At 41.3% G+C, this 25,937-nt stretch overlaps 1 protein-coding gene across 2 annotated transcripts in view; it reads right to left on the bottom strand.

Annotated features, from left to right (window-relative positions):
* Positions 1-25,937, bottom strand: part of LOC125904253 (rho guanine nucleotide exchange factor 2-like) — a 281,117-nt gene that overhangs the window by 196,382 nt on the left and 58,798 nt on the right. For both annotated transcript variants that reach the window (XM_049601541.1, XM_049601542.1), the window contains exons 2-5: positions 10,712-10,874; positions 9,867-9,934; positions 4,739-4,802; positions 4,424-4,556 (exon numbers count right to left, since the gene is read on the bottom strand). In XM_049601541.1, the coding sequence (XP_049457498.1) occupies positions 4,424-4,556; positions 4,739-4,802; positions 9,867-9,934; positions 10,712-10,874 (428 nt within the window). The remainder of the gene's footprint in view (positions 1-4,423; positions 4,557-4,738; positions 4,803-9,866; positions 9,935-10,711; positions 10,875-25,937) is intronic.

The following is a 25,937-nucleotide window of genomic DNA, read 5'->3' as shown; positions in this document are numbered from 1 at the left end:
GAACTTTAGACGCTTGCTGTAGCGCCACCATCAGGACTATTGGCTTGAGTTTACAGCTGAGCTACAGCTGATCTGGCATGAGACTGGACCTTTGTGCAAAGTTTGGTGAGTTTTCACCCATGGGAAGTATGATTTCCTCGGAAGAAGAAAGAAGAAAGAAGAAGAATACCCAGCTTAGCTGCCCGAACCCTAATAATTTAGCACACGCAAAGTGATTTATCCAACCTGAAAGCAATTTTGCAAATAGAAACTGTGTCTATATTTAACACGTGTCAAAGGGAGGTGCAAATGGTTTGTATGCGTAATTGTGCACACATGGCTGTGGTTATTGTTGCAAGAAGGAGACATCGAAACGATGAAAGAAGATGCAGAGAATGCATTTTTCACTCTGGTGTGATCATTTTTGGAATGAATGAGGAAACAATCATTAAAACATATCGCCTATCCAGCATTGCCATTTTGGAGCTGTTGGAGGAACTCAGAGCGGATTTGGAGCCAGCCACAAGAGGGAGTCACGCAATACCTACAATGACAACACTGCTTGCAAGTTTACATTTTTTTGCATCTGGGTCATTCCAGCGTACAGTAGCTATTACAGCTGTGATCTCCCAATCCCGTTTTTCAGATGTGCTGTCTGTAGTCCTAAATGCCATGTCGTGCCGGATGGCCAGGATTATTAGGTTTCCACGCACTCGGCACTCCTTGAATGAGACCAAACAAGGCTTCTTTGCAGTAGCTGGATTTCCCAGAGTTATAGGAGCCAGGCCTGGCATTTTGTCATTTTAGGGGCAAGCCCACTTGGCCTTTCGTGTTGTCAATTTTTTGAGGGCACAAAGGCCAAAAGCCAGGGCAGCAAGGCCATAAAATAAAACAATGATTTTAAGTCCACGTCCGTCACGACTAAGGGTGCATAACTATCTGTGAAATGAAATAATAAAACAAGCTCAAGTAATAATGAGTATAATAAGTAATAATGTGATTTATTTAATAGTACTAATAAACCCAATGTTTTTAATATATATGTTTTAAAAAAAACAATCTTAAATATTAGGCCTTAATATTTTTTGAGTGTACATGATAAACTGATTCACTGAACAAGACTGGCTTCCAATTATTTTTAATGTGTTGTTAGATAGCTAACAAACAAACAAACTACAGCAGTTCTATTCAATTACTATTTCAACTGGGCCACATTTCAAAACCAGATAATGTCGATGGGCCACATTTTTAGCAGCGAGCATCCACTTCTTTTTTTTGTTGCATACATTTACAGGCATGGCCCTCCTCAACATGATGCAGAAACAGACTAAAAAGAGCTATCAATGCACAGAAGCATAATAAGTGACATTAACAGTATCTAATAACGCACACTATCTCTCTACCAGCATCTCCCTCTCCCCTCTCCTCCACACACACACATGCACACACCTCACCTTCTGATGCTTTCCTTATAGGTCAGTTACACAGGATATAGTTTTATACAGTCCATGGCAGCAACAGTCATGTTTACAACAACAAAGTCACTATTTAAAACCCAATAATATCTCACTGGAATATTAATATTCCTCCTGACATCACAATACTGAGTGAAGAAAGTCACGTTATCTCAGCGTGAAGACAAACATCAGTATCAGTCATTCATCCTGCTCTCTGTCCCCCCTCTACTGAGGACACTCACTGTCTGCAGGTTGGCTGCCTCAGGTACATGTTCAGATAAAGTGTTAGCTACAGACAGCTTTCATTTTAGTTTGTCTTTAACAGTTTGCTGTTAGCACCGCGAGTGCGATGTGCTTGTGTCGACCGCGATGGTAAATCATAATAGTGCTGAATGAGAGACTGCAGGCAGAGCGGGTTGAAATATGGCTTTCTACATGCTGATCACATGTATTGATAAAGTATTGGCTTTTTATTGGCAGAGCTTTTATTGCACTTACTCACAGTAACAAGCGTAGTTGTTATCAACTAGAGTGATCTTGAAGTTATATTCCCTTCATCTGCACTGCGGCCCCACCACTGCAGAATGATGATACATGAAACCGAAACTTTAAAAAGTAACGGCGATAATGGCGGCGCTTACTATTATTACAGTATTACAGTCTTGATTGACCTTGGGCTGTTTAATACCGGGTCTCGGTACCGATCCCTGCCCGGGCATTTGATGAAGTCTCCTGGTTGGCTGGTGACTGGTGTCAAACTGTCGTTATAGCCCGTCCGAGCGGTTCATGCCAGGCTCGAATCAAACCCACAACTGGTGATGTAGGCATCGTCTCATTTGATGTTGCTCAATTAGTATCCAGAATGTCATCGCATTTTTTTTCTCAATGGACGCAGGTGTCAAAGCAGTGTTGACTGGACAGAGGCAGAGGAGAAAATTGCAAAATCAGCTGGGGCAGTGCGGGCGGGGCATCAAGGCCACTGTGGCCTTAGGGCAGATATTTTTTTTCAAGGGCACAGGACCAAATTAGGAGGGCACGAGAGCCATGGCCGTCATGGCCCTTGTGAAGTTCCTGCCCTGATGGGAGCGATTGACTGCACCCATGTGCAGCTTGTGCCCTCCGCAGACACTGAGCATGTGTACAGAAATCACAAACACAAGCATTCATTGAATGTGTAGTGCGTTTGTGATGCCAAAGGTATCATTACCAATGTTGTGGCAAAATATCCCGGGTCAGTACACGATTCTTTTATTTTGAGAAACAGTTTTCTGTTTTCCAAGTTGCAAGATGGCGAGTTTGGAGATGGCTGGCTTGTATGTGAGTCAATTTGCAAAAATCCTTTGTAAAATAATTACATTAAAAACAAGAGTGTGTTTCATATTGATTCAAGGCAAGGCAAGGCAAGGCAAGTTTATTTGTAGAGCACAATTCGTACACAAAGTAATTCAAAGTGCTTTACAGAACAAGAAAATGCATTAAAATCACAATACAAAATAAAAACATAAATAATCATTATAAAATTAACTTTAAAAGAGAAGAGTGCAGATAAGATCCTTTCAGTCATACGCACAGTGAAATAGAGCTGTTTTGAGCCTAGATTTGAACATTGTCAGAGTAGAGGCCTGTCTCACATCTTCAGAAAGACTGTTCCAGATTTTAGCTCCATAAAACTGGAATCCTGATTCCCCATGTTTAGTCCTGACTCTGGGCACCAGCAGGAGGCCGGTCCCTGAGGTCCTCAGAGTCCGAGGTGGTTCATATGGCACTAACATGTCAGAGATGTACTTTGGTGCTGGGCCATGGAGAGACTTGTACACAAGCAGAGCTGCTTTAAAGTCTATTCTCTGAGCCACAGGAAGCCAGTGTAGAGACCTGAGCACAGGACTAATGTGCTTGTACTTCCTGGTTCTGGTCAGGACCCGAGCAGCAGCATTCTGGATGTACTGCAGCTGTATTACAGCCCGTTTGGAGAGGCCAGTGAGCAGGCCGTTACAGTAGTCTAACCTACTAGAGACAAATGCATGGATAAGTCTCTCCAAGTCAGGTTTAGACACTATACCTTTGATTTTGGCAATGTTTTTATATGGTAAAAAGCTGCTGATGTTATTGATTTGATGTGGCTGTTAAAGTTCAAGTCTGAGTCCATTATTACCCCGAGATTTCTAACCTGATTTGTAGGTTTTAGAGAGAGAGACTGGAGGTGACTGCTGACACTTTCTCTTTGTTTCTGTGGACCAAATATGATAACTTCAGTCTTGTCTGAATTTAGCTGGAGAAAGTTGTTTTGCATCCACACACTGACCTGTTGGATGCAGTGACAGAGTGAATCCACTGGTCCATATTCACCTGCTGTCAGTGAGATATAGATCTGAGTGTCGTCTGCATAATTGTGGTAGGACACATTATTACTTTGTATTAACTGGCCTAAAGACAGCATGTAGAGATTGAACAGAAGGGGTCCCAGGATTGACCCTTCATATGTTTTTTAAGGTGATAGTGCACACCCCCTACACCCTTCCTCCTTACACCTGTTCTCAACCCAACCACTGCCGGAGAAATAAGGTACAACGAGGCCCATATCTGCACACGGAATATTGTTGAGTGCACCTTTGGAATCCTGAAGAGCAGATGCCATTGTTTGGATCACACTGGAGGTCATTTGTTATCATATTCAGTCCTAGATCCAAAAGCACAATTCAGGAGGCAGAGAGCAGGTGAAGCCTGGGCTTGAGGTGAGGGACAGGAGACCCTTAACAACAAAATATTGTATTTTATCAGATGGGGGAGAAAAAAGTGATATCGGCCTTATATCGGCAATCGGCCGCCCTGCTCTCTCTCAATATCGGCATCGGCATAATCAGCCTAAAGGCCATATCGGTCAACTTCTAGTGTGCACAGGACCTGCAGTAGGGCTGGGCTGAGCCTTAGGATTAGGAATTGTTACTTGTATTGTATTGTCGCTGCTGGCCAATGAAAGTCAGGCTTACCCTGCGATGTTGTTGGTGGAGACACTCTTAGACAGGGATAGACTGGAGCGACCTCGGCGGGATCCCAGCAGGGTTTGTCGGAAGCTGTCAGAGGGGTAGATAGCTGAACTTGGACGCTCACGCATTCCTGGAGCTATGGTGTGGAAAAAAGGTTGCAGGTACAGGAGGGAGAACAACACGAGGGATTGTGATAAGGGAAAGACGTGTAGGAGGAGGAAGAGGAGTTTAAGAATGAAGACTAGAACGTTTTAGGAAAATGAGAATAAAAAGCAAAGAGGATGTGACTGAGTATATGTGTGTAATAAAAGCTCTCACTTTTTGTGCGCAGTGTGACATTCTGCAAGGCTGAGTTGTTCCGCATGATGGCTGTCTTCTGCTGCTGTGTTGATGAAGGACAAAAATCAGTGAGTGACATGTACAATAGCAATTGTACTTTTTTTTTTTAGAAAAAAAACCTTACAGTTTAAGCTGTGCATTCATTTTAGGTGATGGAGGAAAATCCTCTTTCATAAGGGTAAATTGTTGCAAAGGGCAAAATACGTTGGAATTAATGTTCGTGTTTTCAGACATTTTAATTTTTAAAAAAAAAGTTAAAAAAATTAACAATAATTTGACAGCCCTCAGCAATAACTCTGAGGACCCCCTAGGGGTCAAGGGGTCACCCCCTTGAGGACCCAGGTTCTAGAGTCTAACAAAACGAACAAACACGTCTTTGACTGGTAGTCCCTGGTGTGCACACATAAAAAAAACACAAGTTTGGAAACTTAATACAAGCAGATATATTTATTTTAAAAGAACTCGTCAGGTATGTTCTGTAATCATTAGATAAGTCATTTGAGTCCAGACAATCAGATTGTTTGTCAGCTATGCTGATGCTGATGGCAACTGTATCCCTCATTTAGAGTGTTTACTTCACTGAAACTGTCTGACAGTCAACTTGAAACATCCCTCGGTTGGGGCATCGGTGGCTTAGTGGTAGAGCAGACGCCCCATATACAAGGCTGTTGCTGCAGCGACCCGGGTTCGAGTCCAGCCTGTGGCCCTTTGCTGCATAATATCCTCTCTCTCTCTCCCCCTTTCACAGTTAACTGTCCTGTCAAATAAAGGCAAAAAATGCCCCCCTCGGTTTTCTGTCATAAATCACTGCAAATAGCCTTAACCAGTAGCGGACCCTGATATGGGCCAAATGGGCGTTTGCCCAGGGCAGCACTTTTTCATGACGTGTGGGGGGAAAAAAGAAAGAAAGAAAGATGCTTTTCTTGTGTGAACGTCGACGGGGAATTGGTGCCCCCTGTGTTATGCAGATGCCCCTGCCTGTAGCCTACTTGTTTAGAAAGTGCTGCTGCTGCATACAGAGGCTATGAGAGAAGAAGGGCAAGGGGGAGGGGATGCGGGGGACAGGTTCACCTCTCTGTTGGAATAGGCGGAGGAAAGGGGGTCAATGAGAAGGATCTCTCAGAGATCTTCCCCAACTTTTGGACTGCACTCAGAATCGCCCTTACTCTACCAGTCACTGTGGCTCAGGCAGAGAGGAGCTTTTCCAAACTGAAAATTATAAAATTGTACCTGAGGTCAAGCATGTCCTAGGAACGTCTCACTGGCCTTGGAATAATTAGCATTAATCATGCAATAGGGGAACAGATCTCTTACAATGACATCATTGAAGACTTTGTGGCAACAAAGGCCAGAAGGGTGAGGTTTTAGCTGCAAGTGTGTTCTACTGATCAGTGCAGTAGTATAAATACTGTAAATAGTGTAAATATTCAGCATGTTTATTCTCCATTTTATTTGTATTATATTTTCTTTCTTGTTTCATTTTTTAAATATTTCTGGATGTACCTTGTGCAGAATTGTATGTATTTTCTTGTGCATTGAATATTGAGTATTTGATGGGGTGGTCCTCAGGTGGGGGGTGGTCCTTTGGATATCCTTGTGGTTCTCAGTTCAGAGGCCAAATAATAAAACCTTGTAGTTGTTGCCTAATTCTGTAGCGCCATGGGGGGGTGTCGCTCAGGGTGCCATTTAGGCTAGAACCGCCACTGAGCTAGATATCGCCTAAATATCAGACCACTTCTTCTTGACTTCTGACACAGTCTGAGGCGACAGCATCTGCCACCAGCTGCCACTCCGCTGCATTTTTAGCCTTAGTAATGCCCATACTGAGTCCACCAAACAACATTGTCTTTCTGTTGTCAACCCCCAACAAGAACTTCAACTTCACATTGTATTAAGTTTTGTTTTTTTACCTTGTGATATTACATTTGCCATGCTCTCCTTCGTGCTGTTTCTTGTTAATGAATATTAATCTTTTTAATAATCTCAAAATCGTGTGATTTATTCATTTTGTAACTCTGTATGAATTTGCCTTGCTCCATACTCTAAGCTAGGAATGTCGTTTTTGTCTTTAGAAGCAGTCTGTCACACCTAACTGGCCTGTTTAAAATGCTGCAATAATACAGTAATAGAAGTCCCAATGTCCTCTAACGAGATGATAATAAAGTCCCAATGTCCTCAAACAAGTAATTCCTAATTAACAACGTCTTAGCTTGGTACTATTGCTGAAATTGATCAAATGTGTATGCCATATCAAACTACAAATGTTATTAAGCATGAATAGTTTCCACCATAAAATATGATCAAGTTTTGTACCTTGTCTACTATTGTGTTGGGATCGACTGCAGACTGATTTTGCAAAGATGGCTGCCATTTTTTTTTTATTTTTTATATGGATTAGTGTGTTGTACTTTTGCTACCACTAGATGGAACAAAAAAGTGTCAACAAACGAGTACAACAGGTCTAACTGAAGCAAAAATTAGGTTTAAGGTGCAACAGTCCCCAAATGTGTTGTTCACATAAGGATGCAGGGTCTCACAAGCTTAAAAAAATTGTGATTATGAAATGTCATGCCAGCTAGTGTATTTTTCATGTTATGTACAGTATATCAATGGCTGACCAATTATCGGCCTGGCAGACATCACAATTCAATATGATGAAGATGTAAAAACACCCTGTGTTTCTGCCAGTGACGTTCTGACATTACTCTCATGGCCATATTTATGATGAAACTTCAGTTGTATGAGTACGAGAACTGCAAGGAGAGCAAGCGGGAGTGAGACAGTGCCTGGATGCGGGCGATAATGTGAAGTGTTTCATAGTGACACAGTTGATCACTGACAAAACAGACATTTCATACATAGATATATAACACGGACATGGTGATGCACATTCAACCGGCAATAGAGCTGTTCATATTGGTAAGTGTTGCGTTTGTCACTGTAAGAAAAAGTCCGCTGGCTGCTAGGCTAATTTATGCAATGTTAAATGTCATAGGTTAATGCTAATGATTTTAACATGTTGTATTTATGGGGAAAATGTGTCCAGCAAATTACAACTGTTTTGTCTGTAAACTTTGAGTTTGAGTTATAATGGAGGCAAATATTGTACTTCACAGAAAGTAACACAGTTGCACTGAAACACCACCGCCAGCTAGCAATTTGAAGGTGTAATTGCAGGCTGCAATACATGGAGAGACATTGTTTTTTTAAAACATAATGTTGAAAAGTTCTCTTATGCACCATTTCTACAGTAGAAGTTTGTATGTTTTGAGTATCTTAAAGTGTTTCATATCCCTAAAATCTGTACAACCCAAGCTATGTAAGGTTGTGGTTAAGGTTATGTAAGCCTATAAACCATAATACTTGATAAAAGTATTGAAATTGTGTCATAAAAAATGCAAAAATCAGACTGTTTTTTAGATTTTACTAAATAAAAACATAAGACATATTGATCCCAAAGATTTTAAAATGTAGAAACACAAACTAAATATTTCTTAACACTCCATGAGTTATTTGAACTATGTACATCATTTTGTTTTTGAGATAAGCTCATTTTTATGAGTAGAGTGAAAAAGCACTATAATGGATTCATCATTCACTCCTCTGGCGCCACCGGACATTTTCATGTGGTTCACACCACATGTAATGTAGCGCAATTATGTTGTTGTGAGCATCCAACATGATAACACAAAAGACAAAAGCCCTAGATTTTTGTTTCGAAAAGAAAAATATAGCTATTATAGTTTTTATTTTAGGTCGATATATACAGAATTATGGAAGCAATGATCTCCCGCAGCCATTACAGGGAAATTATAACATAATTACAATTGCACTATACTTAAGATAAGGTAACATGAGGTCATGATGCGATGACGAGAAGACAGAAGTGTTCGTTTTGTGCTGAAAAAAGACTGAATACTCAAGCTATTGTGGTTCTTATTTTAGATCTATTCGAACATAACATTGCAGACAATCTCCCACAGCCATAGGCGTTTCTAGCCCATATTTGGGGGAGAGATTTTTTTTTTATTTATTTTTTTACTGTATGTCCATTTTTAACAAGCTAGAAAAGTGTCAAAACCATACAGTACTTGGTTGAAACGTAATATTTTAACAACAAAAATACCCCCCCGCTTAAACCAGGATTTGTGGCACATTTCTTAACTCCTACCACTCAATACCAACACATTATTATCATTACCAGTCCTCATTTTTGCTACATTTAATTGTAGGTCACTGTTTATGTTGTTAGGTAGGCGTTAGCTGATGTTTTTTCTAGCTAGGAAACATTACAGGTGGTCAATACCACTGTCCTCTGTTTGAATTGGAATGAGAGAAGCTAGCTGTTGTGTCATGTGCATGTGTTAATATTAAAGCCAAGGTGCTACTGACTAGCTACTTGACTGGATGCCCATTAACATTATAACTCCTATTGTGACAAGAAGGAAAAAGGCAGAGACAAACATTGGAAAAAGTCAATTACTGTTAATGTGTTAATGTTACATGTTGTGCATTTCATTTCAAATAAAAGTCCAAAATATAAGCCCAAGGTCCATTTTTGGTATTTTTGGTACTCACTATAGGGGGCTGGTTTACTACAGAAATATACATACTGTTTATGTGTATGTTGAGGAGCTGCTGTATCAAAATGAGTTGTCTTCCCCCAGAAATTAGGGTTACGATATGTTTCTTTTATGATTCCTCTTTTGCTGTGGCTCAGCATTTAAATAACCTTTATCAGATTTGATGGTTTAGTGACAGACTTTCCCAAAAAGTGTTTTTCTTTTACAAATGTGGGAATGAAATTGTGTTAAAATGTACAAAACTGTACAAAAAGACTTTGCCGAAGCTCCAAATAGTTATTCACAAAACGTATCACTGTGCAATCTAGAACCACTTAACTGATGACCAAAGACTTCACCAAGTTTTTCACAAATGTCAAATGCAGACAGCCCAAAATGGCACAGTGCAAAGCAGTCTTTAGAAGGAAAATATCATGACTATCTAAATAGTGTAAATAATAAAATATAGAGGAAACTCTTAACACGTTGATAACATCTACCAGTGAATAGTGTTGTGAAGATGTGTAGTGCAGAATGTGTCTTACCCTCTGTTTCATTTTGGTGCAGTTTGGCAAAGTGTCTCGACAGCGGTTGTGAATAGTGACACTGCATGCTGGAAAAATAAAGACACAAGACATAAACACAAACATGTCCTCAACAAACTAAAAGTAATCAAATATAATAAGTTAGATTACTTTGAAGTGATTTAAATAGCTACATTACTTATTACAGATTTACCAGGGTAACTAGTAACCTACAATCTATTCAAAAATAACCTTGCCAGCACTATATATGTGTGCCTGTGTGTGTGTGCAAAGCCATTTTACATTGTAGCAAAGGAAGGAAAAAAAAAGATTCAGGCTGAAGTCTGGACTTCAAATATCTCTATTTCTATGTTGCAGGGCTGCAAAGACAGTGAAAAAATGTGCAAATGTGCACAGAGTGCAAAAAGTACAACCGTTTCTATCCATGCTGGACTTTCCATAGTGCAGAATGAGGCATGCAGACTGGTTCACCACATTTATAGGAATGGAATGAACACTGAAGAAAATCCTACATGGACTGTAACATTTGCTTTTTTTGCACTCTATGCACATTTGCACTTTTTTTTACTGTCTGCCCTACAGCTTGCAAAATAGAGATTTTTGAAGTCTAGACTTAAGTCTGAATCTTTTTTTGTTCTGTGTTCCAGTCTTCCTTTGCTACATTGTGACATTTCTTTGACTTCTGCACCAGAAACCTCGACGAACATAGGGCGCAGCTCATTGCATGCCTACCAAAGTCATTTTACACACAGACACACACACATTTTCTCAGTAGACAGACACCCTTATACTCTGAACTTTGTTTTTACTTGAGTACTCAGAAGGTCAGTAACTGTGTTACTTACTCGGACAGCTCAGTGCCTCCTTGGCAGTAATACTCTTGTTGCATGCTGAACAGAGTGTGGTTCCTGACACTGTCAGTGAGGTGAAGAGGTGACCATTGCTGTACCGTGCCTCCCTCTCCCTTGCTGCCTTCTCTCGCTCCCTCATGCGCTCTCGTTCTTTATTCTGGAAAAAAGAAACAGACAAAATATGAAGAAGACTTCCTGTATATTTGCAACTGCCACAAAGCACATCACTATATCAGTTGTGGATGACTGAAGCAGCACAGGCAGGAAAAACCTAATGCAGGACAGCCTGCAGATGGATTCAGAAAAGGTACCTTCATTGAATAAATCAGGTTTACAGGCAAATAAGATGATCAGGCAGGCAGGCAAGCAAACAGGCAGGAAGAATCAGCAGGAAAAAACAAGAATGGAGGGAAAGCACAAGTGGACATGAACAAATGAATGATCCGAAAAAAGAACAGAGGAATTGGGCAGGTATGAGTAGAAGACATTAGGCTCATTCGAGATGAATTGCGCCTCGCCTGGAAAGTAGACGGGATCAGGCAGCTGCAGCAGGGGGTGGTGACAAAAAGCTGTGGTCAAGTCGGACCGTTTCCTGTGAGTTTCTAGCAGCTTTCAGTCTGTACAGGTAGTCACAGAAACACTCACATCCTGTCCGATATGATGTTCATTCATTCATTCATTCATCTTCTAACCACTTCATCCTCTTGAGGGTCGTGGGGGGGGCTGGAGCCTATCCCAGCTGACATCGGGCGAGAGGCAGGGTACACCCTGGACAGGTCGCCAGACTATCACAGGGCTGACACATAGAGACAAACAACCATTCACACTCACATTCACACCTACGGACAATTTAGAGTTATCAATTAACCTAATCCCCAGTCTGCATGTCTTTGGACTGTGGGAGGAAGCCGGAGTGCCCGGAGAGAACCCACGCTGACACGGAGAGAGAACATGCTAACTCCGCACAGAAGGGCTCCCATGCCCGGGATCGAACCGGCAACCCTCTTGCTGTGAGGCGAGAGTGCTAACCACCACACCACCGTGCCACCCCCAATATGATGTTGATATATTAAAATGTAGTCAGACCCATATATAAGTTGTTATAAATTGTTTTCATTATGATAGATTAATTTCTTAAAATGCCTTACAGGTGATCTGTAATTTATATTCATGGCTCAACCTCCATTTTACATGAATTCTCATGTAAATCAGCATCATATCAGTTTGCTGCAGCAGAGCGGACCTGTCCCTCTAACTAGGCCTACAGCGGCTAAATAAATTGTGTTTGACAATAAGGTTAATATTTTCAGAGGAAAAAAAAATACAAGACAACAGCTTTCATTAAAGATCAGTCAGGTATAGTCAAGGCTTCACTGTAGATGTTGTTTTAAGAATCCTTACATCCCACTGACCACAAGTCTCTGTGTTGTTTATCAGGCTAGTTCAATAATCACAACAGTCTAATATTAGTATACAATAGACTCTGTATAGTTTATAATAATTGTATTAGGTCTCTGGCAACTACACTTCACCATCAGTCACACAACATGTTTTCTGTTAGCAGTAAAACCTGATCTGAAATTCAACAAAAATCAAAAGTTTATCTAAAATGCCATATTGTTGAGTCAACATCTAAACCAGTCAGCTGTTAGATCAGGTGAGAGCCAGTCGGTGCAGTCGGTGGAGAGCAACTGCAGCGCCTGGCTCTAAAAACTGCAGCCACCTTGCACTCATGATTTTATCCCTGTCCACTTTTGTAATACGTCAGAGCAAGTCGGGATGAAGTCGGACTAACTAACCGGCATGCATTGTGCAGTGATCGGCGGTGATCGAATCTGCGCAGGCCTGGCTCATCTCAAACGAGCCTATTTAATAAGGGAAGTGTAACATGCAAGTAGACTGCAGACTAGTGAGGGACAGGTGACACTAATCAGGGTGGGGAAGACAAGCAAACAGTTGACAAAACACACAAAGACAGGAAGTAAAAGCAGACATGACAAAATAAAACAGGAAACACATTAAACATCAAAGAATACATGAAACAAGGAAAAATACAGGCAGAAAACTCAAAAAACAACAGTATCTACACACTGACCTCTGCGAGGATCACAATTATTCTGTATGTCTAAAGACTGATGGCACAGTGGGATGGGACAGACTGTTTTTTTTCTGTGTTTTCTTTTTTCTTTCTTTATTGCTTTTTCAAGAGGAAAAATTATGGATAACAAATAACCATCTCAATATACAGTGATACAAGAACAACAGTAAGGGTTATGGTATAAAATAAAATAGTATAATAATAATAATAAGGACAATAGTAGGGCAGCACGGTGGTGTGGTGGTTAGCACTGTCGCCTCACAGCAAGAGGGTTCCCGGTTCGATCCTGGGTGTGGGAGCCCTTCTGTGTGGAGTTTGCATGTTCTCCCCGTGTCAGTGTGGGCTCTCTCCGGGCACTCCGGCTTCCTCCCACAGTCCAAAGACATGCAGATTGGGGATTAGGTTAATTGATAACTCTAAATCGTCCACAGGTGTGAATGTGAGCGTGAATGGTTGTCTGTCTCTATGTGTCAGCCCTGCGATAGTCTGGCGACCTGTCCAGGGTGTACCCTGCCTCTCGCCCAATGTCAGCTGGGACAGGCTCCAGCCCCACTGCGACCCTCAAGAGGATGAAGCGGTTAGAAGATGGATGGATGGAGGACAATAGTGATGAAAAAAAAAACACAGCCAGTCAATTCAGTTTGTCATTCCAAGCATCAGTCCAGATCTCATTCTGTTCCAGGTAAGTGTAGAAAATGTTCCATATTTTAGAGAACTTGTCCAGTTTGTTTTGGTGAAATAACTTATGTTTTCAGGAGCAAAGTTAAAAGTTATTCCTTTCAGCCACTGAGAGATTCCACAAACAGATTGTTCCTTCCAAACACGAGCAATACATGTTTTAGCTTCAAGCAGACAAAAATTCAACAAGGCCCTCACATTGTTTGAGATGACAAAATCATCTGGGTAAATATTCAAAATACATAGTTTAGCATCAAAGGGTACCTTTCTACCAATAATATGACCAGTTAGGTCCAGGACATTCCTCCAAAAAACAGTTATCTGAGGGCATTCCCAGATAACCCCTTATGGTGATTACATTTGATGCATGTGTCAGGGATATTGGGGTTAAAGTGATGCAACCTAGCTGGAGTGATATACTGTCTACTTAGCCATTTATATTGTAATAATTTAGAATGTGTGTTCACTGTTTGCGTTTGAACTAGGGAGCAAGCCTCTGACCATTCCTTCTCCGTTACATTCTCTGTCAGATCCATTTTCCAGGCCTGTAGGATATTATTTGAGGATTCTTTACATATGCTTACAAGCAGATACAAAATACAAAATGGTCACTTGCCCCCTATGTTTTATGTGCTTTAAAGTGATGTCTTCTAGTGTAGGTAGAGGAGGAAGCTCCAAACTATTACTCTGTCTAGACCTTATAAATCTCCGTAGTTGGAGAAAATTGAAAAAGTGCTTTGTGGAGATATCGTATGTGGTTCTTCAAATGACATAAATGTATTTTCCATGTATAGGTCAGACACCTTAGCTATACCTTTAGAGGATCAGAGCATGAATCCTGGATCCGTCTGCCTGGGTCAAAGTCATTGTTACCGAAGATTGGTGAAAACTGAGATAATTGTCTCTCCTATATATGTTGAAACATTATGCCAAATTAATATTGTAATTTTTCTTAATTGCTGAATACTATATATACAAGTTCAATGGGATTGAAACTGACTGGGATTCAACTGTTACCCACCCTGGGGGGTGGTCATTTACAAAATAAAACATGGCAGCTCTAATCTGAGCTGCCATGAAATACCATCTGAGATTGGGTAATTTCAAACCACCTCTGTCATATGGTAAGTATAACAAAGAAAGCCTGAGTCTCGGTTGTTTATTGTTCCAGATGAAATTTGAAAATGTTTTATTTAATAACTGAAAGAGAGAGATAGGTGGGGAAAGCGGGATCGATTGAAAGAAGTACAAGTATTTAGCCTGAATTGTCATTTTTAGGATGTTAATGCGTCCTATCAAGGATATTGGTAGTTTTGTCCACCTATTTATAAGCTGTATAACTCCCTCTGTAAGGGGGTTATAATTGGCCGTGATAATTTTGTCAATAGTATAGTTATTTTAATCCCTAGGTAAGTAAATCCCTCTCTCGATACCGCAAATGGAGTTGAGACAGAAGGGTTACGTCTCTCGTTTTCTGCCAAAAACATTATTGCAGATTTGTTATTATTTATTTTATAACCCAAAAAAACACCAAAAGTGCCTATCAGATCAAGTAGGGCGGGCAAGGTTTGTCTTAAGTTGGAACAAAACAATATTACATCGTCGGCGTACAAGGCTTTACGGTGTTCAAAATCTCCAATTGTTATTCCTGTTATATTGTTGTGATTGCGAATAGCCATGGCCAATGGCTCAATGGCTAAGGTGAACAACAAAGGAGACAAAGGGCAGCCTTGTCTCGTCCCTCAATTGAGTTTAAAAGTGTTTGATAGAAGGCCATTAATTAAGATTTTCGCATGTGGGTTGGAGTAGAGAAGGCGAATCCAACTAAGAAATTTCCCCTCAATGCCAAACCTTTGCAGGACATCAAATAGGTACAACCACTCCACCCTGTCAAAGGCCTTTTCAGCGTCCAACGACAGGATGGAGGGAGGCCAGATTTCTCAAAGAGAATGTTGAGCACTCTCCTTATGTTGTGGAAGCCCTGCTTTCCTTGAATAAATCCATTTTGGTCAGCATGAACTATTTTAGGTAAAATAAGTTCTAACTTCATAGCTAGTACTATACATAGAATTTTGAGATCATGATTGATAAGCGATATAGGCCTGTAGGATCCACATTGATTTGGTGTCTTCCCGGGCTTCAACAATAGTGTAATTGTTGCTGTATCAAGAGAGGGAGGAAGGGATCCAATATTAAATGATTCTTGGTACATCTCAAGCAGAGGTGGTTTCAGCTTGGTTTTAAATATTTTATATACTTCAGTTGGAATCACATCAGATCCAGGAGTTTTACCTCCTTTCAGACTGGTTATAGCTTCAGATAATTATTGGGCCCCAACATTGAACTCTGATAAATTTAAATAATCCTCATCTAAGGGAGTAAATTCTAGTGAATCCAAAAATATTTTTTGTAGACGAGGCGCTGCCTCTGAATATTTAGAACTGTACAGTCTGTGGTAAAAGTGAAGAAAAGTGTTATTTATTTCTTTTGGATCGTAAGTTATCACCCCATTGTCTGTTTGAATTGAGTTTATTGCCCTCTCTGCTTGCATCACTTTAATGCACCAGGCCAACAACTTACTGGCCTTTTCACCATGTTCGTAAAAGGTTTGCCTTAGTCTCATCAAGCTTTTTGTAGCCTTACTAGTAGATAAAACATTATATTTTGCCCTCAGTTTATGAAGCTCCGTAATCTGCTGCTGATTAGGATTCTGATAAATCTGGGTTTCCAGTTCTTTTATTGCGTTCAAGCTGTTCTAATTCCAATTTTTGAGACTTGTGCTTAAAGCTTGTAAAACTTATCATTTGGCCTCTTATGATGGCTTTAAAGGCCTCCCACCTCACAGCTGCTGATGTTTGACCAGTATTATTTTCGAAAAACAAATCAATTTGTGTTCCAATAAATTCTATAAATTCTGGATCTCTCAGCCAACTCGTCTGGAGACACCATCTTGGAGAGTGATACAGTATATTGGGCAGTTTAAAAAGAAATGAAGTTGAGGCATGATCTTAGATTACAATGCTGTCATACCAACAGCCTGCAAGTTCAGATACTAAATTGGCTGAGACTAAAAAATAATCAATTCTATAACAGGAGAAAGTTTTTTTGTTTGTTTGTTTTCTCCACACATCTATCAAGTTAAAATCTTTCATACACTGAAGTAACTCTCTTCTAACTTGAGAGTGTGAAGTGTCTATTCCAGTAGATCTATCCAGCTCCGGTAGGAGTACACAATTAAAATCTCCACCAATGATAAGGTGTCCAGACAGAGTCACTAATGATAGAAAGAGGTGTTTGAAAAATGTGGAGTTGTCAGTATTTGTCCCATACATGTTAACCAGATTTAGTCTGACTGAGAGGATTTCATATTGAATGATAAGATATCTACCAAGTTTGTCTTGGGTGACATTAATAAGCTGAAAGGGCAACGACTTATGTCTAAGGGTGATTACTCCCCATGCATGTGAGCTGAAAGCAGCTGAGAACACATGGCCAGGCCATCTCCTCTTCACTCTAACCACCTCCTAAGAGGTTAGATGAGTCTCCTGGGGAAAGAATATTTTGGCTTTTAATTGCTGGATCCTATTCATGACTTGCTTTACTTTAACCAGTTTGTTTAGCCCTCTTACATTCCAGGAGGTGAACTGGATTTCAGATGTCATACTTGTAATATATATTTTTGGTAAAGATAGCTTGGATGCACTTAAATTGGCTGCTAACAGAAACAAAACCATGGCAAAAAGGAAAGATATTATACAATAGTAGAGATGCACAACCATAACACGTAACAAAAGGAACATTTGAATAACAACTGGGTGCACCTCCCCCACACACCCACCCACCCCACAGTAAACAGATCCCTAGGTGCCCAGAACTGGGCCCAATTATGGAGCTTCGCCGGTCCACTCTTGTCAACATAGAGAGGAACAGCATGCCTGACATACAGAGCAAAGCCCTCCAAAAATAGTCAGTAACATTATAAACCAAGACAACCAATCAGTACAGCTTTGTCTTAGTTTGTGCATAATATGGCGTAATTATAAACCACTGTATAGCTTGTGGCCAAACGTAAACAGGGATACGCAGAGGGATAGGGGCATAAATTATAGTTAGTGTTAACTGTCATTGTTCATTTCTGCCCACTACCTAGTGCCAAAATGCAAAGCTGCGTCAGTGCCACTGAGACATTGTTAGTGTTTAGTGTTACATTTACCCACAGGCTCCTGGCTGTAGTCCCTGTACAAACTTCTCTGCTGCTCCGGGCGTGTCAAAGATGTGGCGTTTCCCCTGGAAGGTAACCAGGAGTTTAGCCGGGTGGTTAATCCCGAAGCACAGCTCCGGTATGGAGAGGGAGGCCAGGTCTTTCTTCACTTGATCAAAGATTTTTCCTTCACTTGAGAAGGTCTGCAGAGACGTCAGGGAAAAACATGATCCTCTGGTTGTAGACAGACAGCGGACCCTTTTTTCTGGCAGCCTTCATTACCTGAGTTTTATCCGCATAGTTGAGAAACTTCATTATCACGACCCTAGGTCGTACCTCTGTTTGTCGGTCGCTTTCGTTGTTTTTGCCGATTCTGTGTGCTCTCTCAATTAGCAGCGGTCTGGGAAAGTTGTCTGCACCAAGCACATCAATCAGCCACTTCTCCAGAAATGAGCACATATCAGCCCCTTCCGTCCTTTCAGGAGGGCCCACCAGACGCAGGTTTGACCAGCGACTGCGATTTTCGAAGTCGTCAACTTTAAGCACCAACTTCTCCACGGTCGCTTTCATATCTGCATTTTGGGCTTGCAGGGATGCAATGTCATCTTGATTAGTGCTAATTCTATCCTCAGCTTCTGTAACACGCACTGTGACCACTTTCTGTTCACTTCTTACTCCCTGTATCACATTCAGCAACCCGTCAAGTCTCGATGCAAAGTCTTCCTTCATTGCTTGAATAGCGGTGAGGATTTGATCCGGACTAGCCACCATGCTAGCATCTTCTTTGCTAACGTTAGCAGTGCTGTTAGTTAGCTGTGTAGTTTGTGGCGTAAAGTCCATTTTTGCAGATTTTTGTGCCTGTTTTGCCTGTTTTGGTGCCATTTGGGCCACACCTCACTTCAGGTAAAAGAGCAGTTGCTGTGGAAAGTTATTTGAAGTTCTTTGGTTGTCCAAAATTCAAAACTTTACGGAGGAACTCTGACACACGTCTGCTCAGCACCGCGCCATAACCGGAACTGAGGACAGACTGTTAATGAAAACAGAAATACTGCTACAATGTTGCTCACACACTACCCTGGGTCAGGGCCAATTACAGCCATGGCTTCAAATATGATTAATTGAGCATGGCTACAGGAGCAAAGTGAACACTCACTGGAGGGATGTTAAACATACACAACTGAGGTAATAGTTTTTTGAGCCAAGGAGGAATGATCCAGAGTCAGTGCTCAGCTTCAGTTAGCAATGTTAAAAACCACAGACCACGCCAGAAATCTTGGTGTAGCCATGGACTCAGACCTGAACTACAACAGCCACCTTAAGACAGTTACAAAGTCAGCCAATTATCACTTTAAGAACATATCAAGGATAAAATGACTGATGTCAGCCAAGAAACTTTTGGAGCTCGAGAGGTGGATGACGGAGAGAAGAGCTGGGGATTGTTTGAAGAAAGATTGTTTGGGAGAAATTAGTAGAGAATACCGGCCAACGGCCTGTATAGGTCCGGTAAAACGATATCCTCGAACATTTCTTGCTGACCACTGACTTCTTTTATAATTGAACACTCTGAAACGATAGAGGAGAGTCCTAGGAGGAGAAACGTCAGGGTTGGCTCGTGACTGCAGGTGGGGAATACCTGGAGGCTGGGGAGGAGGAAGAGTGGGAGACTGTAAGTAACTCAAGGAAAAGGAAAGCGATAGAAAAGGTGAGAGGATATAATTCGCAGGACAGTGACATGGATAACCAACAAGTGAAAGCAAGAAAAGTGGAGGGGAAGGATGATAGAACATACAAGGTGTTTTTTAAACAGAAAGGGGGGGGTTAGCAGCTTTGGAGGAGTTAGCCCCTTAAAGTTATCTAAAGCACTTAAAAAAGAGATAGGGGATGTTCTTCACGCCAGCACATTGAATAATGGAGCACTAATGATAATTTGCAAATCATCAGTGCAGCAATCAAAAGCCTTAAAAATAAAGAACCTAATGGGAAAAGTGGTTGAAGGGTATACCCCAAAAAGCAGGACTGGATGTAAGGGAGTAATTTACATTGTGTCAGTGAAATGAGGAAGAACTGCCTAACAGGGTGTCACTAGGATACATGATGTATTCAGTAAGGACATATGTGCGGGCCCCCTTGAGATGTTTCAAATGCCAGAAATATGGCCATGTCGCTGCAGTTTGTAGAGGCCAACGTAGCTGTAGACAATGTGGGAAGGATCATGATGGTAAAGAATGTGAAAAGCCTGTGAAATGCTCTAACTGTAGAGGAGATCACCCAGTCTCATTTAGAGGATGCCCAGAGTATATCAATGCAGAGAAGGTTCAAAAAATAAGACAGGAAGACAAAGTATCATATGCTGAAGCAGCGAGAAGGGTGGAGGGTCAAAAAAAAAGCCTACGATAGAGCAGGTACAGAGGCAAAGAGCTAGTAAACAGGTTATGTTACATGAGAGTGAGGAAGCTTCTCAAGAAGACACAATTGTGGTTAACAAGAAGACCTTTCTAACGTTTGTGGTAGAGGCAGCTTGGAAGATAAAAACGGTGGCCAAAAAGAAATCAGATGCAGCACGAGAAGTAGTGTCATCTGCTGAAAGACTGATGGGGATATCAGGAATAAAGAAGTAGGGATAGTAATGTTAATGGGCAGATAATGGAGGATTTTATAGATAAGGATAACGTAGTAGTGATGAATGATGGCAGGCCAACCTGGTTTAGAACTAACAAGAAATCTCAATCTTGCATTGATATCATGCTGGCTTCAACTCAATTAGCACAAGTGGGGGAATGGGATATAATGGAGGGATCCACACTGGGGAGTGATCATACACTAATTTTGAGCAGATTTGGTAGGATATTGGTGAGGGAGCCACAAGAAAAGCATAGTTCGTTTAATTTTAAACGAGCAAAATGGGATGAGTTTGAAGAAAAGCTACAAGGAAAAGTGGGGAATGTAAATAGCGAGAAAGGGGTAGATGAGTGGTTTAAATCAATATGTCAGGTGATAAACACAGTAGCTTTAGAGATGATACCAATGAAGAATACTAAAAGGAAAAGAGCAATAGTTCCCTGGTGGACTGAAGAATGTAACCTAGCAATTCATAGTTCATAGCTCTGAGAGTCTGTGCAGACAACAAAATCAGAAGGACTGAAATAATCAACAGGGAGAAGGAAAAATTACCGTACAGTAACGATAATTCAGAAATCATAAATTTATTTTTCTCACTGCAAGAGTTGAAAAGAGAAATCAAAGCTGGATCAGATTCGAGCCCAGGGAAGGATGGCTTGACATAAGATGCTGGCGCATGTTTTAAGAAGAAATATTAGCATTAATTAACACAGTATGGGAAGAAGGAAACCTTCCCAAGGAATGGAAAAATTCAGTAATAGTCCCAATACTAAAACCAAGTAAGAACTCTAACTAATGAAGTAATGGAGCGTATGGTAACAGATCGGCTGATGCACACTTTAGAAACGAAAGGGTACTTTGAGTCACATCAAAGTGGGTTTAGGTTGGAGAGATCGACAATGGACTCTGTGTTAAAATTAGACCTAGATGTAAAGAAGGCTCTAGCCAATAAAGAATCTGTAGTAAGTGTTTTCTTAGATATAGAAAGAGCGTATGACACATTAGGGAAAGAAGGACTTATGATAAAGCTTTATAAAGCAGAAACAAAAGGAAGAATGTTTAACTGGATTAAAAACTTTTTATGTGATAGAACAATCCAAATAAGAGTAGGCACAGTTATGTCAGATGTGTATGAAGTAGAAAATGGCACTCCCCAGGGAAGTGTAATTAGTCCAGTGCTGTTTAACATCATGGTGAATGATATGTTATGCAATTTCAGGCCATTTGGAAAAGGGGGAGAAACCTTTCATATATCCTTGAACAAACAGAAAGCACTAGATAGGGTAACTGAATGGGCAAATGAATGGGGTTTTAAAATATCAACAGAAAAATTAAAGTATATAATATTTGGATTCAAAAGAAAGGTCCCGAGCACTGTTTTATCTTTGTATAACACCAACATAGAGAGAGTGAAATGTCTCAAATTTTTAGGAGTATGGTTTGATGAAAGACTGACATGGCACACACATATTGAAAAAACAATAAGCAAATGTGAAAAAGTTATCAGTGTGATGCAGTGTTTGGCAGGCGCTAGCTGGGGATCTGAAATGGCAACCCTCATGACAGTATATAGGGCCATGATTCGATCAGTGCTCGACTATGGATGTCTAGTATATGGGTCAGCAGCACCCACCGTGTTGGCTATGCTAGATATACTACAAGCTAAAGCTCTGAGAGTTTGCAGTGGAGCAGTCAGGACAACTCCAGTGTCAGCTCCACAGGTTGAGCTAGGTGAAACAACTCTTGGGTTAAGGAGGACAAAATTAGGATTGCATTACTAGGCAAAATTAAAAGCAAATGGACCAAACCTTCAGTGTCTTATGGAACAGCACTGGGAGTTTACTGGAAGAAATATAAAGCAAAGTTTTGTGAACTCCATGAGGCAAAGAGCAGATGAGGTAGGCATTGGTAACATAAAAGTGGGACCAACTATTTGCTGGCCTGACACTCCTCAGTGGCTGTGGCCTGATCTTGAAGTAGACCTGGGCATCCTAAATGAAATCAAAGACCGGGGAGTATATGCATAAAATAGTTCTGGAACATCAAAAGGAAGTGTGGGGAAATAGGGTATCTATACTGATGGTTCTAAAGATCCCTCTACAGGAAGAGCAGCTTTCGAAGTGTTTATATGGGAACTTAAAAGGAAAGGGTGGAGGCTTCCAGATCAAACCTCAGTACAGCTGAGCTATTTGCAATCCTCTATGCTCTTAGATGAATTGAAAGGGAAAGACTCCAGTAATCTGTAGTGACTCCCAGTCAGCATTGCAATCTATAGAAAGCAGTAAGTCCAAGGCTAGACCAGACATGTTAATAGAAATAATGATGATAGTGATAAGAATTCATAAATTGGGATGCAGTGTGGGTTTCATGTGGGTACCAGCGCATGTTGGAATACAGGGGAATGATAGCCTGGTTCCAGACCATAGACCCCGCGCACTCAACTGAGTAGGCTTGCATTACTGGTCTGGCATACTGCAATGAATTTGGGATTTATCTCGTCCAAACGATGGACGGACCAATGAACGCCGGGGGTCTAGCGATTAGCCAATCAGCGCCACGCTGATGTCAAGCTGTACGCCAGTGGGTAACTGGTGAGGATAGCAACAATGGCGACTGCTACAGATCCTACAGACCACATTAACGATGCTATCAAGGTATTTCGCCACTACTCGCGTTAATGGAGGACCAAATTAAGGAAGCTGCTAAACTGGATTTAACAGCGATGCAGCTGGGCGTGCACGACGACGGAGACATTTTAAACGGGCAATGCTCGCTTGTTTTCGGCACCCCCAAGGCATGGATACTAATGACATCAGATTCTGGGTGAGTCGTTAGTCTCTACTGATTGGTTAGGGAAAAATCAAATTCCCTCCCCCTTGTAAATCGCCTTCAATGGAAGCCATGTCAGACTGAAGGTTCTGGGAGCTTCAGTCTGACACTCAGGCTAGGGGAATGAAGCAGTAGATCAGATAGCAAAGAATGCACTCCAGAAGGAAAAGGTACAGATAAATATTGATATTGGGATAACGGAGGCTTACTCAATAACCCAGGGGGAAATCATTAAAGCATGGCAGAAGGAGTGGGATAGGGGGAAGAAAGAAAGACAGTTTTACTCAATACATCCATCGGTCACACACTGGGCCCCGAAAACAAGTGGGGGGAAAAGGAAGGATGAGGTGAGGTTATTGTGGCTAAGACTCGGACACTGCGGGTTAAGGAGTGGGCTGGCCCTAATCAAGAAACATCCAGATGGGAAATGTCAGTGTGGAGAGGTGGAAACAGTCAAAAATGTCATCTTAAAATGCAACATATACACTGAGCAAAGGAGAAAACTATGTAGAGATCTGTCGGACAGTGGGGAATCAAGATTTAATATGTCAATCATTCTAGCCAAAGGAGACTGAGAAAAAAAAAACTGGTGGGATTTCTGCATTCCATTGGTTTGTACAAGAGGATTTAGGATCTAAGGAAATAACGACTTCTAACTGAAGGGGGCAGCAATACGCCGATGCTGCGTCAAGCCTGCCATACCAAAAGAAGAAGAAGAAAAAACTTTTGTCCATGACCGGGATGTGAGAGGATGCTCTCAGGGTTAGAGGTAGGATGTTTAATTGGATCCAAGATTTTCTGAGGAAAACGATTCAAGTAAGGGTTGGGGGGAAAAGCTCTAAGACAGTGGAAATAGAAAATGGTACCCCACAAGGAAGCGTCATCAGCCCAGTCCTCTTTATTGTTGTGATTAATGACATCGTTAAAAACATTGGAGGGGGGCTCGGGCAGTCCCTATTTGCTGATGATGGGGCCATTTGGAAAAGAAGTAGAAATGTCAAGTTTATTTTAAAGCAGGTTCAAAAGGCCTTGGACTCTGTTGTGAGATAAGTGGGGCTTTAAGATCTCTGCATCGGAGTCTAAATATATGATTTTTGGTTTTAACAGGAAGCTTCCTAATAATGGACTGACCATATATGGGTCGCCTTTAGAGAAGGTAAAAGTTTTTATATTTCTTGGAGTCTGGTTTGATGAACGACTGACGTGGGCAGCACACATATCTAAAGTGGTAGAGAAATGTAAAAAAGTGATAAATATTATGAGAAGCTTGGCTGGATGTGACTGGGGGGCAGACAGAGGGATCATGTTCTTAATATATCAAGCAATGATAAGATCAGCTATTGACTATGGGAGTTTTATTTATGGATCAGCTTCCGAATCAGTGCTTAACAAATTAGATGTGATTCAGGTCAGGGCACTGAGACTCTGCTCTGGGGCTTTTAGAACCTCACAGATCTCTGCTTTGCTTGTGGAAATGGGTGAAATGCCCTTGTCTCTAAGGAGAATTAAACTAGGTTTGCAGTACTGGGTCAAATTAAGCTGCTCAGGTCAAGCATGTCCAGCTAAGTGCATACTACTAGGGTCATGGGAATCTGAAGGAGGGACTAAACGGCAACCATTTTTTAATACTGTTAATCAGTGGGCCGGCAAGCTAGGATTGGAACAGTCAATAATTTCTATTCATAAGAGCTGGGTTCCAGTGCCTACTGGTTAATGCAAGAGCCGGATAACCTGACCTTTTTAGAAGAGACAGACAAGAGTGGGTCCTCTGCATGTGCTCAGATGTATCTCATGAATGAACTGGAAACACGTTTAGTAATCTTCACAGATGGGTCCAGGGATCCAACGAGCCGAAGGGCAGGGTTTGGGGTATACGTGGCACAGTTAGATCTTTGGTCTGGCCTGCGTGTTACAAATGGCAGTTCTGTCTATGTGACAGAACTGTTGGCTATTCTCTGGGCCCTGTGGTGGGTCGAGGATGTGAAGCCAGAAAGGGCGCTCATATGTTCTGATTCCTCAGCTGCACTTATAGCTTTAAGAGAAGGTAAATCAAAAGCGTGGCCTGATCTTATCTATGAGATTCTGTGTGTATTGTATAGACTTGAGAATGTCAATTGTGAAGTTAAGTTCTGCTGGGTCCCAGGTCATGCTGGGGTTAAGGGGAACAAAATAGTGGACTCTATAGCTAAGAGTACCTTAGATAAAGAAGACATAGATCTGTCTATACCCCTAGGAGGAGAGGAGCTGAAAGGGAAAATCAAGGAGGGGGTGCTTAAAGAATGGTAGGGCATGTGGGAGAAGAAGACTAAGGGGAGACACCTTTATTCCATTTTACCCCATGTTAGGACTCAGGCTTCTTATTTTGTAGGAACAAGGAAAGACTCTGTCAAAATATGCAGGTTAAGGTTGGGTCATTGTGGGCTCAATCAGTATCTGTATATTGTGGGAAAGCATCCCTCTGGGCTGTGTGAATGTGGAACACCTGAAACTGTGAGACATGTTTTTCTAGAGTGTGTCTGATACAGAGATGAAAGGGACTTGCTTTATAAATCGTTGACAGTCTTAGGAGTGAGTTCTTTTTCCTTTTATTCTTTCTTTGGTCTGAATGAAAACCACGAGCGGACAGCGGAAGCAGTTTTACAATTTCTGCACGACACAGAGCTGTATATAGAATATAGAGTTCTGTTGGTTTTGAGAAGACAATGAGGCTCCCAACCGGTGGAGGGCTGTAATAAGCCAAGACGCATCTACGCTGCCAAAAAACCCACAGAAGAAGAAGAAGAAGAAGAAGAGAG

This window comes from Epinephelus fuscoguttatus, linkage group LG17 (genome assembly GCF_011397635.1).
Source record: "Epinephelus fuscoguttatus linkage group LG17, E.fuscoguttatus.final_Chr_v1".
Lineage (NCBI taxonomy): Eukaryota > Metazoa > Chordata > Actinopteri > Perciformes > Serranidae > Epinephelus > Epinephelus fuscoguttatus.
This window is presented reverse-complemented; position numbering and strand designations above follow the sequence as displayed.